General features: G+C 42.6%; 4 protein-coding genes across 6 annotated transcripts; 1 reads left to right on the forward strand and 3 right to left on the reverse strand.

The window, feature by feature from the left end:
- The first annotated feature begins 1,282 nt into the window (after positions 1 to 1,282).
- upb1 (ureidopropionase, beta) lies at positions 1,283 to 7,672 on the forward strand. The gene is made up of 10 exons (XM_029511311.1): positions 1,283 to 1,448; positions 3,662 to 3,833; positions 4,117 to 4,204; positions 4,319 to 4,413; positions 4,487 to 4,645; positions 4,736 to 4,905; positions 5,388 to 5,469; positions 5,561 to 5,603; positions 6,669 to 6,823; positions 7,030 to 7,672. The coding sequence occupies exons 1-10, from the start codon at positions 1,345 to 1,347 to the stop codon at positions 7,111 to 7,113; spliced, it is 1,152 nt and encodes a 383-aa protein (XP_029367171.1). The 5' UTR covers positions 1,283 to 1,344; the 3' UTR covers positions 7,114 to 7,672.
- Positions 7,381 to 10,451, reverse strand: gucd1 (guanylyl cyclase domain containing 1). Its single transcript, XM_029511312.1, has 6 exons — positions 9,888 to 10,451; positions 9,719 to 9,803; positions 9,411 to 9,576; positions 9,221 to 9,312; positions 8,883 to 9,124; positions 7,381 to 8,444 (listed from the first exon to the last, which is right to left on the reverse strand). Exons 1-6 carry the CDS (start codon positions 9,892 to 9,894, stop codon positions 8,353 to 8,355), a joined length of 684 nt encoding a protein of 227 aa, XP_029367172.1. The 5' UTR covers positions 9,895 to 10,451; the 3' UTR covers positions 7,381 to 8,352.
- A 410-nt stretch (positions 10,452 to 10,861) lies between these two features.
- p2rx4b (purinergic receptor P2X, ligand-gated ion channel, 4b) lies at positions 10,862 to 15,040 on the reverse strand. Its single transcript, XM_029510816.1, has 12 exons — positions 14,896 to 15,040; positions 14,611 to 14,758; positions 14,395 to 14,466; positions 13,466 to 13,538; positions 13,279 to 13,375; positions 13,109 to 13,189; positions 12,840 to 12,981; positions 12,016 to 12,152; positions 11,843 to 11,936; positions 11,687 to 11,752; positions 11,493 to 11,597; positions 10,862 to 11,355 (listed from the first exon to the last, which is right to left on the reverse strand). The coding sequence occupies exons 1-12, from the start codon at positions 15,036 to 15,038 to the stop codon at positions 11,323 to 11,325; spliced, it is 1,191 nt and encodes a 396-aa protein (XP_029366676.1). The 5' UTR covers positions 15,039 to 15,040; the 3' UTR covers positions 10,862 to 11,322.
- A 240-nt stretch (positions 15,041 to 15,280) lies between these two features.
- Positions 15,281 to 19,366, reverse strand: zbtb26 (zinc finger and BTB domain containing 26). 3 transcript variants are annotated; one of them, XM_029510871.1, is made up of 2 exons: positions 19,232 to 19,366; positions 15,281 to 18,231 (listed from the first exon to the last, which is right to left on the reverse strand). In XM_029510871.1, exon 2 carries the CDS (start codon positions 18,205 to 18,207, stop codon positions 16,903 to 16,905), a length of 1,305 nt encoding a protein of 434 aa, XP_029366731.1. In that variant the 5' UTR covers positions 18,208 to 18,231; positions 19,232 to 19,366; the 3' UTR covers positions 15,281 to 16,902. The 3 variants fall into 3 exon arrangements, with proteins under 3 accessions (XP_029366731.1, XP_029366729.1, XP_029366730.1); XM_029510869.1 differs by lacking the exon at positions 19,232 to 19,366 and adding an exon at positions 19,033 to 19,221; XM_029510870.1 differs by lacking the exon at positions 19,232 to 19,366 and adding an exon at positions 18,665 to 18,946.
- Between the last annotated feature and the right edge of the window lie 341 nt (positions 19,367 to 19,707).

The following is a 19,707-nucleotide window of genomic DNA, read 5'->3' on the forward strand; positions in this document are numbered from 1 at the left end:
GACACACTCTGTCCCTCCCTGTCCCCCCGGACACACTCTGTCCCTCCCTGTCCTTCCCTGTCCCCGCGGACACACTCTGTCCCTCCCTGTCCTTCCCTGTCCCCGCGGACACACTCTGTCCTTCCCTGTCCCCGCGGACACACTCTGTCCCTCCCTGTCCTTCCCTGTCCCCCTGGACACACTCTATCCCTCCCTGTCCCCCCGGACACTCTGTCCTTCCCTGTGCCCGCGGACATACTCTGTCCCTCCCTGTCCTTCCCTGTCCCCCCTGACACACTCTGTCCCTCCCTGTCCCCGCGGATACACTCTGTCCTTCCCTGTCCCCCTGGACACACTCTGTCCCTCCCTGTCCCCCCGGACACACTCTGTCCCTCCCTGTCCCCCCGGACACACTCTGTCTCTCCCTGTCCTCCCGGACACACTCTGTCCCTCCCTGTCCCCGCGGACACTCTGTCCCTCCCTGTCCTTCCCTGTCCCCCCAGACACACTCTGTCCCTCCCTGTCCCCCCAGACACTCTGTCCCTCCCTGTCCCCCCGGACACACTCTGTCTCTCCTTGTCCTCCCGGACACACTCTGTCCCTCCCTGTCCCCGCGGACACTCTGTCCCTCCCTGTCCTCCCGGACACACTTTGTCCCTCCCTGTCCCCCCAGACACTCTGTCCCTCCCTGTCCCCCCAGACACTCTGTCCTTCCCTGTCCTCCCGGGCACACTCTGTCCCTCCCTGTCCCCCCAGACACTCTGTCCTTCCCTGTCCCCCCGGACACTCTCTGTCCCTCCCTGTCCTTCCCTGTCCTCCCGGACACACTTTGTCCCTCCCTGTCCCCCCAGACACTCTGTCCCTCCCTGTCCCCCCAGACACTCTGTCCCTCCCTGTCCTCCCGGACACACTCTGTCCTTCCCTGTCCCCCCAGACACTCTGTCCTTCCCTGTCCTCCCGGGCACACTCTGTCCTTCCCTGTCCCCCCAGACACTCTGTCCCTCCCTGTCCCCCCAGACACTTTGTCCCTCCCTGTCCCCCCAGACACTCTGTCCCTCCCTGTCCCCCCAGACACTCTGTCCCTCCCTGTCCCCGCGGACACTCTGTCCCTCCCTGTCCTTCCCTGTCCTCCCGGACACACTCTGTCCTTCCCCGCGTTGCCACCTCTGATCGGTTAATATTAACAGAAACGTCCCGCTCCTCCTGTCTGAATTTTACCAATCTGAGGAATTCATGGCTCCGTCTAACCAATCGGAGGCAGAGGAGGGGCGGCTCCTTATATTCCGTTCAAAAGCATCGAAAGCAGGAAGGGAGTTGAACTTTGCCACAGCAGAGCACAGGTCTGCTCTGCAGCGTGACATCACCATGTCCGCGTGCCGGCTGGACTCTCTGGAGAAGTGTCTGGAGTCTCACCTGCCGGAGCCCGAGCTGGCCGAGGTCAGGAGGATTTTATTCGGCAAGGAAACACCGTGAGTCTTTGTTCATGGTGAAGAATGTGACTCATCAGAGGAATGGCGCTTTTGGCTTTGCTTAGTAGTTTTCTGTAGGAAATAGCCACTATGATGATTGTAGGCTAATATTCAGACAGTGAGTTTACTACTGTGAGTTTCACCGTGATGGATAAGAAAATAAGTTTTACCCTCTGTGTGTCATTGAAAGTCATTAAAGCTTAAACATTGAAAAACGGTTAGAACTGTTATAGCTTCCCTTGTCCTGAGTAATTAATTATTCTTATAAGTGGACTTTGGCCCGTCTTGTCAGAGCTGGATGTTCAACCTACACGACCTTTCCCCAGTTCAAGCAGGCTTCCTCAGTAAAAACCTCATACTTCACAGTGTTAGCTTGTTGTGGCATTTCTTCACTAGTGAGCTCCTTTTCAATTTGAAATGTTCTTCTCAAAAAAAATTTTTTTTTATAACAGTTTTTGTCCACTGTAGAGGCCAAAGCTGCTACTTCGGGTGTGTGTGCATGTTTTTTCACTTACAATAAGGATCAGCTGTAACATGTGAGGAGGAGGACAGCCAAGTTGAAGTGTCTCACACCGGATGCTTTAACTCGGTGGTGTCCTCCACGCCATCACACAAGCAGGCTGCAGACACAGCACCAGGGAGTAGGATTGTTGAATGCATGTTCCACTTGAGCCTGAAAATGGGGAGATTGCCACAGCTATAGAAAACATCCTGTCCGGTGCCGGATATGTGCCACAGCCTGGTGGCACATACATCCCACCTAATGAAGACCCTGGAGGGGCTGGTCCTGATGCATCTCCTGACCCTGGGGCCTCCACCTATGGACCCACCTAAGTTTGCCTACCTACCGATGCCAGGTTGGCAGGTCATCTTCCTCCAACACTGAATCCCTCTCTCACCTGGAGAAGCCTGGAAGCACAGTGAGGTTGTGGTTCTTTGTTTTCCCAAGCTGAAACTGCACTACTGAGGGACAAGCTGGAACACTCAGGAATGGACCTCCTCCTAACATCCTGGGTCAAGGACTACCTCACAAATCGTCCACAGTGTGTGACGGCGCAGAACATGGTCATCTGCATTATAGGGGCCCTGCAGGGAGCAGTCCTGCCTCCGTAGCTCTTCACCCTTTATACCGCAGATTTCTTCCACAACTTGCTCACCTGCCACCTGCAGAAGTTCTCTGAAGGCTCTGCCATTGTTGGCCTCATCACGGATGGGGATGTCAGGGAGTACACAGAAGTGATGCAGAGCTTCGTGGACTGGTGTCACCTCAAGATCAATGAGGTCGAAACAAAAGAAATGGTGGTGGATTTTCACAGGCAGACCCAAACCCCATGTCACCATGTAAATGTCCACTGACATGATGACTCCCTATAAATTCCAGGGTATTCACCTTAATAACAAACTGTACTGGTCACATCACACATCTGGACTTTACAGGAAAAGTCAGAGCAGACTCAGGAGACTGAGGTCTTTTGGAGTCTTTTAGAGACCTCTAAAGACCTTCTGTGTATAATATATAATTATGTTGTAATGATATAATTGGCTCCAGATGGCATCAGCCATTTTCCATGGAGTTGTCTGCAGGGAGAGACTTGATAAAGTGATCAAGAAGGCCAGCTCTGTCCAGGGAAGCAGGTCCTTCCTTGGGTGGTCAGAGTACAAAGCAAACCATCCACCAAGTAGTCCGCTCAACACACACACCGTCTGCTCGATAATAATAACACGAAGAAGAAAAAAAAAATGCAGTAACATAGATGAATTATACAATCCAACTACCAATTTCATGTACATATCTGTTGATTAAATTATTGTTTAATATATTTATTTATATATTCTATCTGTCAATTTCTCCTTTCTACCTTATCTAGCTCTTCTAGTTATTCTTGTGTGCTTCTATTCTCTCTCTTATGTCTGCTGCTGCTGAAATGTGCAAATTTCCCCACTGAGGGTGTGATAAAGGATCTTATCTTATGTAGTGTGTGTGTTTACAGTAATGCAAATTTATTGCCCATTCAGCAATAAACATTTGAAGAACAATTTGCTGCAAGTTAAGAATTATCTTCTTTAAATAGTGAAAAAATAGTTGCATTAATCTTCTCTTGACCAATTGGTCAAAGTCATTTTTTGGCTTCTCACTGTTGACGTAAAGCCAGAGAGATACCTGTTAACATTGTGCTGGGTAAAGAAAACACGGTAAATCTTCTCTATTACAGAAAACTGGACTTGCCAGAATGTGCTATCGAAGCTGCCAATGAACAAGACTTTGAGCTGAAAGGCTACATGTTTGATGCTAAGAAGGAAGAACTGAGGCCACCCAGGAGGATCCGAGTGGGACTCATTCAGCACCATATTGTTCTGGCTACGGAAAACCACATCCTGGACCAGGTCAGGTCTTAGACACTTATTGCACCGGGGTGTTATTCCAGTGCATTCCACTTTATACAAAGGATTTTTTATTTATTTCTATTTCTATTTATCTCAAATGTTTGGTTTTTGTGCTGCTGTTTCTTGTTGATGGTGTGGGGAAAGAACTTTCTTCAACTTTCTACATTGGATTTATTTGTTGAACGATGATAAAGACAGAGACAGGGTGCTGGGTGACATGGGTTTCTTTTTAAAACCATGAAAGCAGATGTGTTGAGTGTAATTCCGGATACTCCCTTGGCAGATCAATGCCATGCACAGCCGGGTCGGTGAAATGGTGAAGGTCGCAGCTATGTGCGGCGTAAACATTGTCTGCTTTCAGGAGACCTGGAGTAAGTGTTTTCATGAGTCTAAGTTACAGCTGTAAAAATAATATCATAAATCAGTTCTTTCCAGTTAAAAAAAAATGACTGTGAAAATCTGAAAACCTTTTTTTCTGGACACAGCCATGCCCTTTGCTTTTTGCACCCGTGAAAAAGAACCATGGACGGAGTTTGCAGAGTCTGCTGAAGTGGGAAACACCACACGCTTCTGTCAAGAGGTGAGAGTACACAGGTGGCCGGCATGATTCAATGTAGAATGCAAGCCTGAAAACACTGTCATTCTGTTATTAGCTGGCCAAAAAGTACAACATGGTGGTTATTTCCCCAATTCTGGAGCGAGAGGCACTGCACAACACTCTGTGGAACACAGCAGTGGTGATCTCCAACTCTGGAAATGTGCTAGGAAAGAGCAGGAAAAACCACATTCCTAGGATTGGAGACTTTAATGAGGTTAGTGGGAATCTCACTTAGACCATATGAACCATAAACGCCGTGTAGAATTATGAAAACTGATGCGTTCATGGTTTTCTTTAATCTTAGTCTACATATTATATGGAGGGAGACACTGGCCACACAGTCTTCCAGACACAGTTTGGGAAGATAGCTGTGAATATCTGCTATGGCCGCCATCATCCTCTCAACTGGTTCATGTACAGTATGAATGGAGCTGAGATCATCTTCAATCCTTCGGCTACTGTTGGAGACCTCAGGTAAGAGACTGAATAAATTAAGTAATAGCTGTATTCATTTCCTGCACAGACCCATGATCCTGTCTGTGCTCTCTATTCAGCATATTCATTTCCCCATATTTGGAGTGTGATTATATGAAAATATTGAACAAAAAATATTCAATCGTTCATCCCCTATGCTAGCTGTTTCGGGGTTAGGTGCTGGAGCCACTCCCAGCTCACATTGGGAGAGGGCGGGGTCTATCGCAGGGCCAACACACAGAGACAAACAACAACTCGCGCTCACACTCAGACCTACTTGTAGTTGAGAGCCACCAATCAGCCTAAACATGTATGTCTTGGACAGTGGGAGGAAACTCACGCAAGCACAGGGAAAACATACAAACTCAACACAGACAGGCCCCAGGCTGGGAACCGACCCCACGACATTAAACATTACATTTTATATTACTGATAGTACAAATATCATATACATCAACAATAAAGTTATTTCCATTCCACAGTGAGCCCATGTGGCCTATAGAAGCCAGGAATGCAGCGATAGCTAACCATTGTTTTACTTGTGCAATCAACCGCGTTGGAACGGTAAGTCAACCAAATCAAACATGTATTGAGATGCAAATGTATTTATATGAAATCATCCAAATGTGTCTTTTACGTCTTGTGTATCCTCCAGGAAAATTTCCAAAATGAGTTCACATCCGGTGATGGAAAAAAAGGTACAAGATTTATTTGCTTAAATTCACAAAGGTGCTGAATATGGTATGACATTAAAGTCAGCCTTTTTTCTGATGTGGAAGTTCAGTCTATAGCCAACACTTTGGCTGACATGGAGTTTTCTCAATGATCCTTCTCTCAATGCTGTGGTCATTTAATTGAAAAAAATAAAATAAAATAAAATAAAAATAATGACAGATGGACAAAGAGAGAGAGCTAGACAGACAGGCAAACAGTGAAAGTGTGCATTTTCACTACAATTTCAGTTCTACCCGATAAATATAACTCAAATAATGTGATACTAGTATAACATAAGTTATTTTCAGAAGACTTTTTTTAGGAGGCCAATTACATAATAACCAAGCATCAACATAACTTATGTTAAGTTATTACATTATTGGCAAGTTATTCTGTTATTAACTTCTACAGGCTCTATGGAACCACCGCCAGTTATGCATCATGTGATAGTGTATGATGTGGAGAAAAAAACCTGTAAATATCATGTAAATCGATTGATGTTTACGATATGAAGTTGAGCAGGTTGCGTTCTGAATCTGACTCAGTATGGACAGGAATTTTAACCTTGAGGTTTGGTGCATCACTACACCCAGGGAATGGGAATGTTGGACTTCCTGTTGGGGTTAGGATATGGGTCCAAGAGTTTTTTGTTTGCCTGGTCATGATACATATATGCAGTGATTTTCATTCATCCTCGTCACTCTGGAGCAAGAAGTTCAACTTTCTTAATTTTATATATAGTGCCATTGACAAGTGCTTTTCTGGAATGCATTCATTATTAACTTTTAAATTTTTTTTTTTACCAGAACTGACACTTTGAGCAAGTTCATTCTTAGGCCACAAATTTGTCATTCATAGAGTTATTATTTTTTGTGACCATAGTCTGATTTGTTTAGCCCAAAATATCTGATGAACATCGAACATTTTGTTTTCCAGTTTAATATACTAACCATTGTAATGTCCAGACATGATATACTTTAATTTAGGTCTCACACACAGACCGTAAATGTAGGAAAGCCAGGTAAAAATTGCCCTCCTGACCTTTGCAGCTCACCATGACTTTGGACACTTCTATGGATCCAGTTATGTGGCTGCTCCTGACGGTAGCCGTACCCCAGGGCTCTCTAGAACCCGTGATGGACTTCTGGTGGTAGAAATGGATCTCAACCTGAACCAACAAATAAGTGACAAATGGAGTTTTAAGGTGAATTCTAGAGATTTTACTTTGCCACTTTTATAAGAAAAATTACTTCAACTTACTTGTTAAGTAATTTTAGTTCTCATTAGATATGTTGTAAGTTTCCAAGCATTTATTTTGCTTTCATATGATCCCATATATGTAGTTGTCAAACCTGTTTTGCTTTGATACTCTTTCTCATACTAGCCTGTTGACTGTACTTGACTTTGCAGATGACGGGCAGGTATCCTATGTATGCAGAGGAACTTTCCAAGGCTGTCAGACATGACTTTAAACCCAACATAGTCAAAGAGTAGGAGTCCTTCATACTTTACTGCACATTTTCTGCAATTATGATTGATTTCAGCAGGGTACTCACTAAATTCTGCTCTAATTCAGTTTTCATTGACATTTTGTGATTGATGCTCTGTAAAACCAAAAACCAAAGCCCAGCTTTGTTTTACATTTGTGCATAACTGAATGAGCTTGATTTTATTATTCATTTAAAAAATTTTATTATTTGCTTTAAAATATAGCTTTTTGGAACATCAAATTCTTTCCGAGGTGTACAGAGGGAAGAAAACAATGCTTAAGTCCATTTAATGAATGTGATTTATGTTTAATAAAAAATGAAGTATGCAGTTAAAAACGTGTCACTTATTGTGCAAAAACAACAACCAGTAAAATATACTCCTCATGAATTATGAAAAGCAATTTCATGGTAAAACCCTTAAATTAAATAACACATAATTATGTTTTGTATGAAAATTGTAGTGCAAAAATGTACACAATACCAAAAATAAAAATGAGTGAAGATATGTTACTTAGCTAGTTTTGTCGGTTTTCAATTTTCACTTTCATGTAATTAAAACAACCAATCAATACATCCATCTATCCAGTATGCTGCCATGGAATTTTTTTTTCCCTCTGCGAGATGAATGAAACCAGTGATTGTATAATTCATTGTGTCCCCCATTATCAGCACTGTATCTGTGTTCTTTTGCAGGCAGTATTGCATTGACCTTTTTACATTAATTTTATTTGATGCACACTTCATACTTGAGGGCATTAATTACCTGAGACTTAATGCAACGCTACTGTTGTCCTTTTTTTTTCTGTTTGGGCCAAGAAGTAAGTTAGGAGGAATCCTAAAGACAAGTAGAGGTGGTGGCAACACATGACGAAATATCATCATTAGCAGCCCTGAATTACTTCCAACACTATATCCTGACCATTCCTGCTCTAGGTTTTGATGCCCACAATTCTGTAACTGTAATTTTACAAAGAGCAACTGCAGTCATCATTCAACATTGACAATAAAAGTAATTTAAACTCTCTGCTTGTGTCAAAAAAGGGAGTAAAAAATTAAGATATTGAACCCTTTCGCTTTTAACCTATCACAGGTCAAGTAGTACTGACTTCCATGGTGATTCTGCAATGATTGTTTTTCCTGTAAGTCAGGCTTATTAGCACCAGAGAGGACTGTCCAGAGATCTGCAGCAACATGATGTCTATATAATGATGAGCTGAGGAGGAGTGAAATCCTACAACGCCCATCAACTCTCCTTATATATGAACAGGATATCCTCATCTGTCCCATAGCTCCGCCGAGCCTCCTCAAAGTTACTGATGCTGGTGCAGCACACCCCTAAACACATACAGACACACGTTAGAACCAAACTGCACACGATTTAATAATTGGCAGTCAATCTGCCGATTATTGTAATTACAATGACAGCTGGTACATGTATGTCCCCCACAGGATGATGACATTTTCAGACTTAGGTGGCGTTTCCAATCCACAGTACTTTGATAGTGTTAGTGTGTGCGTGTGTGTGTGGGTGTATATACAAGTTAGAACTTGTATGACCCACAGTTTAAAAGCTACATTGTAACGTAACAATCAGTTATAAAATCAATCAAAAGAAATTCATTAAAGGGACCAAATCTTCAGCATCTGATGCTGGCTATTGGTGGTGTGTTCTGAAAAAATGTCATACACTGATATCCCTGTGGCCTGACAGCGTAACTGTGTCTCATTAAAATTCATAAAGTTAGATAATGTATGAAATATGAAATAACTCACTGTCAGAATATGCAGGGTTGTTGTAGAAAATACAGCCTGTGGTCTTGTTGAAGCCGCACACCACCACAAAGTGACCTTGGTACTCAGGCTTCCTACAGAAACACTTCTGACCCACAGGCAGAAAGCAACAGTATTTGACAGGTGAAGAGCATAGTTCACATGTCAAAACAACAGCGTTGACCAGCACTATGGCCACATGACCCTGCTCCAGATGAGACTGGACATCCTGAATGGACACAGAACTATGGAGAGAAAAACAACCAAGACATTTCACAAGTTTGTCTCACCTTGTGTAAATCAACCTTGTCTGAATGTGTAATAATAAACGTAAAGCTCACCATTTCCTTACCACCACACCTTTGCTCTCTGCTTTAAGGAAGAGCTCATTCACTCTGTCCTCTTCTGCATCAAAATGCTTCTTATAAAACGACTGCAAACAACAGCAAGAGAATACCAAGACACAATCACACATAGGCCTGAAACTTCAGATTTGGTTAAGGCAGAACTAACTAAGACTCAGTAAAGTACCTGATTCCTAAAACCCTTGTCAACGCCCAGAGTCTGCGTGCAAAAACAGTGTTTAATTCCAAGATGGCACATAAGGTAGGCCAGGTCAATAGTCCACACACTCTCTGTCAGCTTTAACTCCCAGCATGCTCTCTGAAACTCCTCTTCGCAGACAGGGTGGAGGTATCTGCAGGAGAGTTTGTAGCGCACCCATGTTAAACTTTTATAACTCTACATTGTATTGCAGTTCACTAAAGGTCTCATATAAACGACAAACACACTGCAGTGAGTGTATAAGTAAGGGTCAGTATAGGTGACTGCGCACTTACTTCAGGACCATCCTGGAGCAGGCTAAGCCACAGTCCCAGTGGTACAGCTGCCGGATGATGGGTACATTCAGCAGGACGTCATCTTCTGAAAAGTCATTATAACCCTTTAGCTTCAAAACAGCAGGCCAAAGCAGGGTACATTAGCTCAACATCTGATCGTATCACTCACCTGTCATTCTGAGAAAAGCGACCGACTAGCTACCTCCAGACCAGCTGTTCAGTCTCGTCTTGTTTACAGCTGGGCTGGGTTTCCTCATGGAGGCTAACTGGAGGAAACCAGCTGGCCCGCTGCAACTCTACAACTCTGCAACTCAGTACTGACCGGCCTGTTCGCTGGTTAGCTGCTGTTCATTCAGCGAGTCTTGCTCCTCGACCCGCCTGACTGTTAGTTCCCCGAACACGTCAGCGGTAAAAGTGGCACAATCCTGATTTCTGCCGCCGCCATCTAAAGTGGACTGTTGTTTGCTAGCAAACGATGCTAAGGAGGCTTCTTCTGTTAGCTTGTGAGCTAACGCTGTGCTGCCCCCGGCGGCGAGGAGCAGTCCGGCATGGGCTCCATGGTGGAACACACCGGGGCAGACAACACATGGAAGCTTAAACGTGTTTAAGGTGTCTTGGAGAAGTTGTAGGTCACCAGAGCGGTTTGATAAAGCCGTCAACAGCCGCTGACAGAAGGCCAATCAGTTGGTTCAAGTGAATTCATTCGACATGGAGTCGAGTGAACTCCATGTCAGTAACTTCCTTCTTTAGGCTGACTGCCTCAGCAGAAGACACACTAAATCCCTCTAGCGGACCCAAAAAGTAATCGAAGCTTCAATTCTATTTTTTTTTTTAAATATAATAACAGATCGATGCTTGTAGTATCGATACAATGTGACCACGCGACATATTGCTATATCTTATTTTCCCTCCGCCGCTACAGCAGGAGAATCACAGTTTAGGCCAGATTTGGGCACAAAAGAAATCTTAATGTTGAAAAGCTAAATTCAGTTTATTACTTACACAACTGCCCACACACACACACACACACACTCATTTCAAACCAAAAACCAAAAATGGACGACAGGGGTAGGGTGACTTGTAATATTTATTTTAAAGATATTTTTTAAAGATATTTTATAGATTTTAAACCATCCACTTACATAAAACCAAAACACTTATTTTGACTTTAATCATTTTACAGCATATCTAGGCAGTGGAAAAGAAAGACTGAGAGAGGTGGTTAGATGATATATTGCCAGCACTTCCCTTTTTTTTTTTTAGCAGAATCAGAAATATTTTCTGAGTCAGGAGCAGGAAATTGTGTTTGCAAAATCAGTTGGGAGAAGCAATATAAATCACAAATGATTAAAATAAATAATATATGTAAATATATGTATGCGTTACATGATGAGAAGAACAGGGTCACATGCCGCTGCTGTGTGTGTTAGTGTGTCTGTGACCCTCATTTCTTGTGAAAGCATTGTACTGTTTCTAAAATTCCTAATCTTTTCATTCAATTTGTTACCTGTCGGTGGTTATATAAGATATTTTGTAGAATTCAAATTAAATTGATTTCTTGAGCACGTTTAGATCACTCTTCAGAAAAATGACCAGTGACCATGTCACTGTGTTCCATAGGAGGTGCCCATTGAAACCTGTATTTAAAAAAATGAAAGAAACATTAATGATACACTCTAAGAATATAAGGTTATTGATAGTCAATAGAAAATTCCATCAGTGACGAATGTATGCATGTGTACTTGAATATAAAACTGAAGGAAGAGTCACTCACGTCTTCAGCTACAGTGTCCTCAGCCATATATGTTGCTTTAAGTTTGCCATAAAGATCTCTTTTCCTCGTACATGTCAACATAAACCAGTCAGAAACTACAGGAACCTGAGGTAGAAAAACGAATACTGAAACTGTGTATATCATCACAAAACAGTTTTTTTCTTCCTCTTTCCATTGCAGAACATAGTACTCACCAGACTGAGGAAAGACAATGCAGCACCTAAGTTCACTATAGTTGGTACAATTCCAAACTTTCCAGCCTGCAAGATAAAACCAATCCCCAAGGCTTTGTCAGCACAAGGAAAGCACACACTCAAATTCCTATAAAGCAGCATTTATTCATTCCTCACTGTTCCAAATACAATGATGTCAAACCGGATCCCATATGCTTTGATTAAAGTCCTGGTTTCTTCTCCATCTGGGGCCTTGTAATATTTGGCAAACCTAAGAAAAATGCCAATATTTTCAGTTCTATTGTGTATGTCTGTTTATTAATAAGGCTGCGTAAAAAAAGCAGTTTTACCTGAAGTTGTATCCTGGGGCCACGTTATTGTCTGGGTGCTTGTTGTCAAGCCTGCGAAAACTGTACTTGGGGTAACATTTCCCTGCCCACCAGTCAAGGTCACAGCTCCAGTCGATAATAATACCAAGAACGCCACCCTTCATACACATAAGAACGAAATTCTTTGTCACTGCATTGAAGTGTTGACAAGATCACACTCTTGGAAAACCTGAACACTGAACGTCTGGGAAGATAATAGATTAGCATGTCTTAGGACTTAATTATGCAAATTGTACAACAAATATACCTTTGTCACCAAGGAGACGTTCATCCTTTTTTTAGGTTTAGGCCCAGCTTTTAGCTGGTCAGTGCTCAAGGGAAGGACATTGAGGTGGTACACGCCTATGAATACCTGCAGTGAACTGAACTGGTTCCTGAAAATGGCACCACTTATGATAAGGGCTGAGGGTAAGCTAGGCCGATGCTTTTATCTCTGGAGTAAGTAAAACTGCTGCACATGTTTTATCAGTCAGTTGTGGCCAGTTCTTTTTTTTTATGCTGCCATCTGCTGGGGCAGCACCATGTCAGACACGAACGCAAAGAGACTAGACGAGCTGTTGAAAAGGCTTGCTCTCTGCTTGGCACCACAACACTGAGGACTGCTGCGGTGAGATGCATGCACTGGAAGATGCAGGACGTTTTAGACAATACCAGCCACCCTTTCACAACATTGTGACAGGACAGGAGAAACAGCTACAGCCGGAAACCCATGTGCTGAAATACTGACCGGCTCTGTCCGTCTGTCTGTTTGACCATCCATCCCATTTATTTTTTTCTCAGTGTACCTTCACAGCCATGTCTTGAAAATCCTCGCCAGCCTCCGAGACAATGTCTTTGAGGCGAAATATGGGGCAGTCAGGGTCTGTTGCACGGCTGAATTTACATCTCTTCAAGTATGACGAGTTAACATGTGGCAGAATGTTTCTTCTGGAGGGGAAAAGCACATTCAGTGTAATTGCACATGATAAAGCAGTATGTTTGCATATGGTGTACTGATAACAGCATACGATGCGCTTCCATCTCTGCTCCTTCAGATACAGTGAGCTGTACTGACCTGTAAAATTTGAACATCGGGTATGTTATGCTGTTTTTGATCAGCATAGTGAAATTCTCTGCTGCAGCCAGCTGTGCTCTTCTATGGAACAGAGACAACATATCAGGACAACCAAATCTTCATTTTAGGATATTTATACCTAAATAATATAATGTTGCATATGTTCTTACTGCGGCAGCTCAGTATCTATTTCGAGGGGGCACCATGACAGCACTTCACATGTCTGGACAGTTAAAGAGTAGTTGACACAGAGTCCTGTTTGTATACCTGGTTGCAGAATAAATGTCAGATGCTGTTTGGTGTATGGTATGCCACAAATTCACTGGACTTATAAAACTGATGTATCAAAGGAAGTACCGCTGCCCCGAGGATCACTGTATCCTTCCCTACAGTCACAATCATCCGTGCAAGTTGTTGATGGACTTGGAAGCTGGAGGAGAAAAGGTCACTCTTAACCTCTTAGGACATAAGTCACTTTCCAGAACTGGCTGTGCATGTATGCAAAATTTGTTGTTTTAGTTAAGTTACTGGTCTAAACCACTTGGTGTTTAATCGTGCTGAAGGTAGGGAATTTGAATTGGCTATGTGGCCTTACCAGGACATAAAAAAAACCCATTATTGATTTGTTGATTGAAAAAAACAGCAGCAAGGTTGATACATGTTTGGAAGCTTTAGTTTGCAAACCCATAAAGTGACATACCCAGAGTGAGTCATTTCTCTGGAAAGTACTATTTCCTACAAAACTGGAACTTCTTAGGAAGTTAAACACTTCGTAAAGGAAATTGTATTGTATTACAATGACCATATTGTAGTTGGCTCCAACAGTTAACATTTACACCAAAACCACAAATGTAAATGTAATGGTGATGCTAAAAGAAAAAAAAAAAGTGGATCATGAAAGTTCTTAGGATTATCTGTAGGTGAACAATGAATGTTAGGGATAAATGTAGTCATTGATGTATTTTAGCCTACAATCCTGAGCAATTGTTGGTTCTATTTTTCCAAATGGGAGGATCACACAATAGGGTTTTGTATCCTTTGGACTAATTAAAAGGTCATTTAGATATGTAACCTTGAGCTTTGGAGGCAAAATGACTCCTTGATATGTTTTGATTAAATTAGATGAAATAATTATGCAGATTAGATGTGGTAATAATTCACAGATTAATCAAAAACGACATAAAATATTAGCAGCTTTCCTTCGAAAGATACCAAATGGAACTTTGATCTCTATTTCTATTCTCCAACGATGTAGCGTGAGTCAATACACTACATTCAAGCCTCACCTCAGCACAACGTGACTGTGTTTGTTCTGGGGTCACCACCATATTGGTCATCACAAAGACGGAATGGTCACCCTGCAAGACAGGATGTCACTGGCCAATGACTATCAAAGGCATACAATATTACCTGATTAACATACTTTGTTAATCAGTTAAGTACCGCTGTCATGTCATATAGTCCACACCCCTGATAATGAGTGTATGTGTTTCTTTAAATACCTGAGGGGGGATAACATAGTCAGCCACATCCCAGAGTCGGGGGTCCATGTCAGATGCGTTGGTTAAAGCAAAGCCTTTTACTTTGGTGGTGACAGAACTGATGACAGAATCTGTCACCTGGTAAGCCTTCTGCACCACACAAACATACCTGCATGTTTACAGCACATTTATCTAAATAGTGGAATCAAATCACGACACAATCAAGTCACCACACAACTGCAGCAGTTCAGCTTCAAAGACAAAATTTCATAAAATTCAAGTACGCATATTGTTTTTGTTACTCACCCCACCACGTACAGCACTACCAGGAATTGAGTGAACCTGAATGCAAATCCGAGCCGTATGTTTGGAATAACCAGTGTTTTGGGTGTTTCATAATCAAACACATAATGCAGACAGCCCTGGCAGAATCCTGCAGACTTGCTCATTGCTGCACCACACGCCAGTGATAGACTGTGTCCTAAGGATTATCCATCATAACAGCCCACATTCAAATTATTGTATTCAAATTATATTCTTTGCACAGACATGTGACCTCACTTCAACTGTGGTGGACTGAAGACATTAAGTATCTTTGAATAACGACATAGTTTATAAAGTTTTATTATCAAGTTGAGACATACTGAAATAAGTCAGAAATGATTTAATACAAAAAATAATGTGAGTGACGACATTCCGATAGAAAATGTAAAATATATATAGTGAAAGTACAAAATTATGCAGTTGGAATGTGGCAAGGACGAGGTTTGATCTTGTTACTCAAGCAAGTGTAATTTTTGTCGTTGCAGTTTCAAGTTGAGAAATTTGTCATTCAGCTCCTTATCAAAGACTTCAATTGTTTCCTCAAGTGTTGCATTATATTATGTTTGTTACTCTTTGTACCCCATATTCCACTTTTCAGAACTGTTTCATTTCAATTATCATTTTAATTGGAGACTTTAGCTCATGAGCAGGCACATTTACCCATGTTTGTTGTAAATTATTCTGAAATAAGTACTAAACAACTGAGGCAGATAAATTCCACTTTACTTATTGTAAACAATTAGCAGCCCTGATTCCATATACAATGGCCACATGGCAAACACAAATCACAGATTGTTGATCTCACCTATGAATGTAAGTGTAAAAACCTCTCTATATTTGATCTTAGAAGATGGTGACAAAGAACTATCTGCGATGTCTCAGGCCCAGCCAGTGGCTGAACTTGTGTGGGGTTTGCACAACACAGACACACAATGGAAATATACAGCATTGCAACTTAAAAGCACTCACACAAGTTATTGATCTAATTTAATTTGTGAAGCTACACTGCCGTTCACTGCTCTGTAGCGATCTACTTGCTGGTCTGAAGACACTCAGAGAATATGTTGCCACAAACACAAGAAACTTTTTGTTAAAGCAGTTCACACACATTTACATGCTACTTTCAGATAGTCACACTGCAAACTCTACTTGATTAAACAGCTTGTTAAACCAAGTCTGCACGTTGAAGACAATACGAAATTAAAATCCTCTGCATCATGAACAAAAAACAGTCCAAACACTACACACAAAAAGACAAAGTGTTTGTCTTGTGACTACATACTGTGAGAAGTGTGTGACAACATGAGGCACATGAAACCAAAATATGTTAAGAGTCAGATTTTAATTTCATAACACAGTAACTTTCATGAGAACAGGACAAATACAATGCCACTTTGGTTTAATAGTACCTTAAATAAAGCTGATGTAAAAGAACCATTGAATAGGATACACTTTGGTATCCTATTTGTCACCGGTGTAGCTTGCTTTCCATAAAATATTATTATACCCTCACTTACTTTCCAATTACTTATAATGTCCTTGTTACCATATTTACATGGGTAAGACAGAAAGTCAACAATTGACCGTATACACAATATACAACCAGGTATATTTTTATTTCTGCAATGTTTTTGTCATTTGACAAATGAGACATGAAGATATATTCATTCATGAATAAAACTAATAATTATTATGTACAGTCATTGTGTTTTGGGTTTCAGTGCTGAATTTTCAAGTATGATATGAAGGCATCTATAATGTACTGTATACAAATATAAAAAAAATAGCCCATAATAATGAAGCTAGAGTGAAATCGAAACCAGTAAGGATTAATTTTTCATGTTTATATTTTCCAATTGAAGCCACCATAAGAAAACAGCTGCTGGCATTTTGCTCTGAAACTGTCGTGAGAATGCGCTCATTGGAAGTAAAATCTGCATGCTTATTTAAATAACTGATGGTATGCAACAAATCTATTGAAAATTGTATTCATATTCGACCAAAATCATATTCAAGTCCTCCATCGTGCAAGCTGCCCTCGTTTGCGTTGTCAAAGCTATTCTTGCCATGGATCTGTTTGAGGTGCTTGCGAAGAACTGGTTTATGAGCAAACACCATGTCACAGTAGTTGCAGCGATGGGGCTTGTCCCCACTGTGCAGGTTAAGATGATCCAGCAAAGAACACTTCTGGGTGAAGGTCTTACCACAGATTTTGCACTGGAAGGGCTTGATGCCAGCGTGGACACGCATGTGTCGGTGCAGATTGCCCTTTTGTGTGAATGTCTTTCCGCACAGCAGGCACATGAAGAGCTTGTGCATCTTGAGGTGGTTGGCGTAGTTCTCGAGCTGACGAAAGACCCGTGCACACTTCGGGCACTGGTGGTACCACTGCAAAGGCTTGTCATAGTTTCTCTGGTGTGCACTGTGTTTCTCTGTGGTGGGCGAGGGAGGAGGGGGGGTGAGAGGGTATCTGGCCATGCCCGGTGGAATCACCATCTCACTGCTGCGACTGTCTACAGTGGAGTTGATGAGTGAGTGCTGGGGCTCAGGTGAGTGGAGAGCAGCAGGAGGGCTGGTGGGGAAACGGCCAGTGATGGAGTTTTCTGCTACATCAGACACAGACTCCACCTTTACTATTGTGATATCATTCTCCACCATTCCCTGCTTTTGGGGTCTGCTCAAAATTTGGAGAGGGGACTTGGGCTGTATAATCACATCATCATCATCGTCGTCGTCGTCGTCACCATTGTTGTCATCCTCAACTTGCTCCACCTCGTCCTCCTCATCCTGATAAACAGCCTGCACCTGAGTTCGCTCTTGGTCTCTCTGGGCCTCAGAGGATGAACCGTCCTCCCTCTTCTCCCTCCTCATATCAACATCAACCTCCAGCTGGTGTGCAGCCTGAGGTTTGATGAATTTGCTAAGGGCCTGTGTGCATTGCTCCACAATATGTCCCATTTGTAGGAAGCTGGCCGCTGTCAGGTAATGGACCAGCTCCAGCTCTGGGAACTCCAGCTGGCCAGTGTAGCAGGAGAGCAGCAACTGCCGGCCCACCTCCGCCTCCTGAATCATGGAGATCTGGACCTCGCCGGAGTCCTGCTGAAGGATAAACTGGTCTCTTAAGAAAGACGACCCAGCAGCAAACACAACCTTATGACCGGGGACCTCCAACTGGTTGATGCGCACAGTGACATCACAGAACCGTCTTTGGTGTCGTAAAAGGTTCATCTTCTGTAGCATGGAGTCCCCAAATGTAGCGAATCTGAACTGTAGGACCACCTGGTTTTGGGCCATACTGAAATGAGGCCAACAGCACACCTGTGAAGGACAAACACAAATAAAAATCTCTCCTGGCAGAACTCTGCCAATGGTATCATATAAAATAAAAACAGAGACAAAGAAAAACGTCAACATTATTAACATACTATATGAATATGTAACACAACTGTTAATGTTTGAAAACACATTACATTCCACACGAATAAAAAGGCTCATATGATTACAGTAGACAAAAGGCATCATTGATATACCATCATAACAACACCTTTCAACACAAACAGCCATGACCTGATCGCCCAAAGATCGGAGAGACTGGATACACAGACGCAAACTTAAAGCCCAAATCTGACAATTTCACCCATTAAAGCGTGTCTGTAGTGAACTTCCGCTTCAGTTTATCTGTTTTGGGAAAACACTGTCCATCCCTCAGTTCGGCGATCATCAACCCAAACTACACGAAACGAGCTCTTACCGCTAGCGCTAATTTATCGTTGCCTCAACACATACGATGGTCGTAAGGACTGCAGGTGAACACAACGCCATCGTTTGAAAACCAAAACTGATTGTTATCCAGGATGAACATTGAGCTTTCGCTGTCCGAGTTGACTGACCTATGGCCGCCTAACAACTAGCTTAGCGTCCCCGGCAATCTCATAGTATTAGTTTTCGAGGACGCCGTGTCGCTGCGATATAGTCTCCGTTAAAAACAATAACAGCCTGTGCAGAGCTCCTTCCTTGTTGAACTTTAGCTGCAGTCATGCCAACAACAAAAAAAAAAACAAAAAACAAAACAAACAAACAAAAAAAAAAACAAAAAAAAAAAAACGAAAGCAAACAAACCAAAACCAATTGGTCCCGAGGTGTTGCTCTGGCCTACTCCACTCTGCAGCGGACATGTCAGGCTATCTCACTACGTGGGGACTCCGTGGCTACAAGCTAACTTTGTGTTTCTGCCTTCGCCGAGGCTGAATAACAGCGCTGTGGCAGTGCAGCCGTGTAAAGGGAGCCGTTAGAGCGTCGTTTTCGGCAGGACACTGACCTGTCTGTCTGAGGATGTGATCGCCCTGCTCCGGATGCAAATCCTATTTAAAGACCCCCGTACGGAGCCCGTCCACAGGCTGTGTGTGTGTCACAGAGACGTTCCCCCAGTTTCTGCATGTTATTACCTCTGCCATGTTGCCACGACTAATCACAAGGCACCTCAGATACAACGTTATTTTAGAGGCTTTATTTCACCTCATACCAGCAAGAGAAGGAACTCAATAAAGCTTTGTCTCTTGTCCATCTTTTGTAATCTCAAGAGTAAGATGTGTATTTCTGTGTTGATGACGGACTCGGTGTGTGTCATTGGGCCCGGTGCGGTTGCTATGTTTAAACAATCTGTAAGGAATGAACGTGATCGATGTTTCAGGCTCGGTGTGGCGTTGGAAACTGGCAGAGCAATACCCGGTAAACTGGTGACGATGGCTGGGAATTTCGTGGATGCTGCAGATGGTGTCATTTGTGACTGGAAAC

The sequence above is a fragment of the Echeneis naucrates genome, chromosome 9 (assembly GCF_900963305.1).
Source record: "Echeneis naucrates chromosome 9, fEcheNa1.1, whole genome shotgun sequence".
NCBI lineage: Eukaryota > Metazoa > Chordata > Actinopteri > Carangiformes > Echeneidae > Echeneis > Echeneis naucrates.

What these genes read in the sequence shown, in the direction of transcription:
- p2rx4b (XM_029510816.1), bottom strand. Translation starts at nt 15,038, where the DNA reads ATGAGCAAGTCTGCAGGATTCTGCCAGGGCTGTCTGCATTATGTGTTT. An exon ending in GTAGTGCTGTACGTGGTGGG is followed by an intron (nt 14,759 to 14,895) that starts GTGAGTAACAAA and finishes GTAAACATGCAG; the next exon opens with GTATGTTTGTGTGGTGCAGA. An exon ending in ACTATGTTATCCCCCCTCAG is followed by an intron (nt 14,467 to 14,610) that starts GTATTTAAAGAA and finishes CCTGTCTTGCAG; the next exon opens with GGTGACCATTCCGTCTTTGT.
- gucd1 (XM_029511312.1), bottom strand. An exon ending in GGTGTGGTGGTAAGGAAATG is followed by an intron (nt 9,125 to 9,220) that starts GTGAGCTTTACG and finishes TTCTCTCCATAG; the next exon opens with TTCTGTGTCCATTCAGGATG. An exon ending in CAACCCTGCATATTCTGACA is followed by an intron (nt 8,445 to 8,882) that starts GTGAGTTATTTC and finishes GTATGTGTTTAG; the next exon opens with GGGTGTGCTGCACCAGCATC.
- zbtb26 (XM_029510871.1), bottom strand. Translation starts at nt 18,207, where the DNA reads ATGGCCCAAAACCAGGTGGTCCTACAGTTCAGATTCGCTACATTTGGG.
- upb1 (XM_029511311.1), top strand. Translation starts at nt 1,345, where the DNA reads ATGTCCGCGTGCCGGCTGGACTCTCTGGAGAAGTGTCTGGAGTCTCAC. An exon ending in CTGCTTTCAGGAGACCTGGA is followed by an intron (nt 4,205 to 4,318) that starts GTAAGTGTTTTC and finishes TTCTGGACACAG; the next exon opens with CCATGCCCTTTGCTTTTTGC. An exon ending in ATCCGGTGATGGAAAAAAAG is followed by an intron (nt 5,604 to 6,668) that starts GTACAAGATTTA and finishes TGACCTTTGCAG; the next exon opens with CTCACCATGACTTTGGACAC.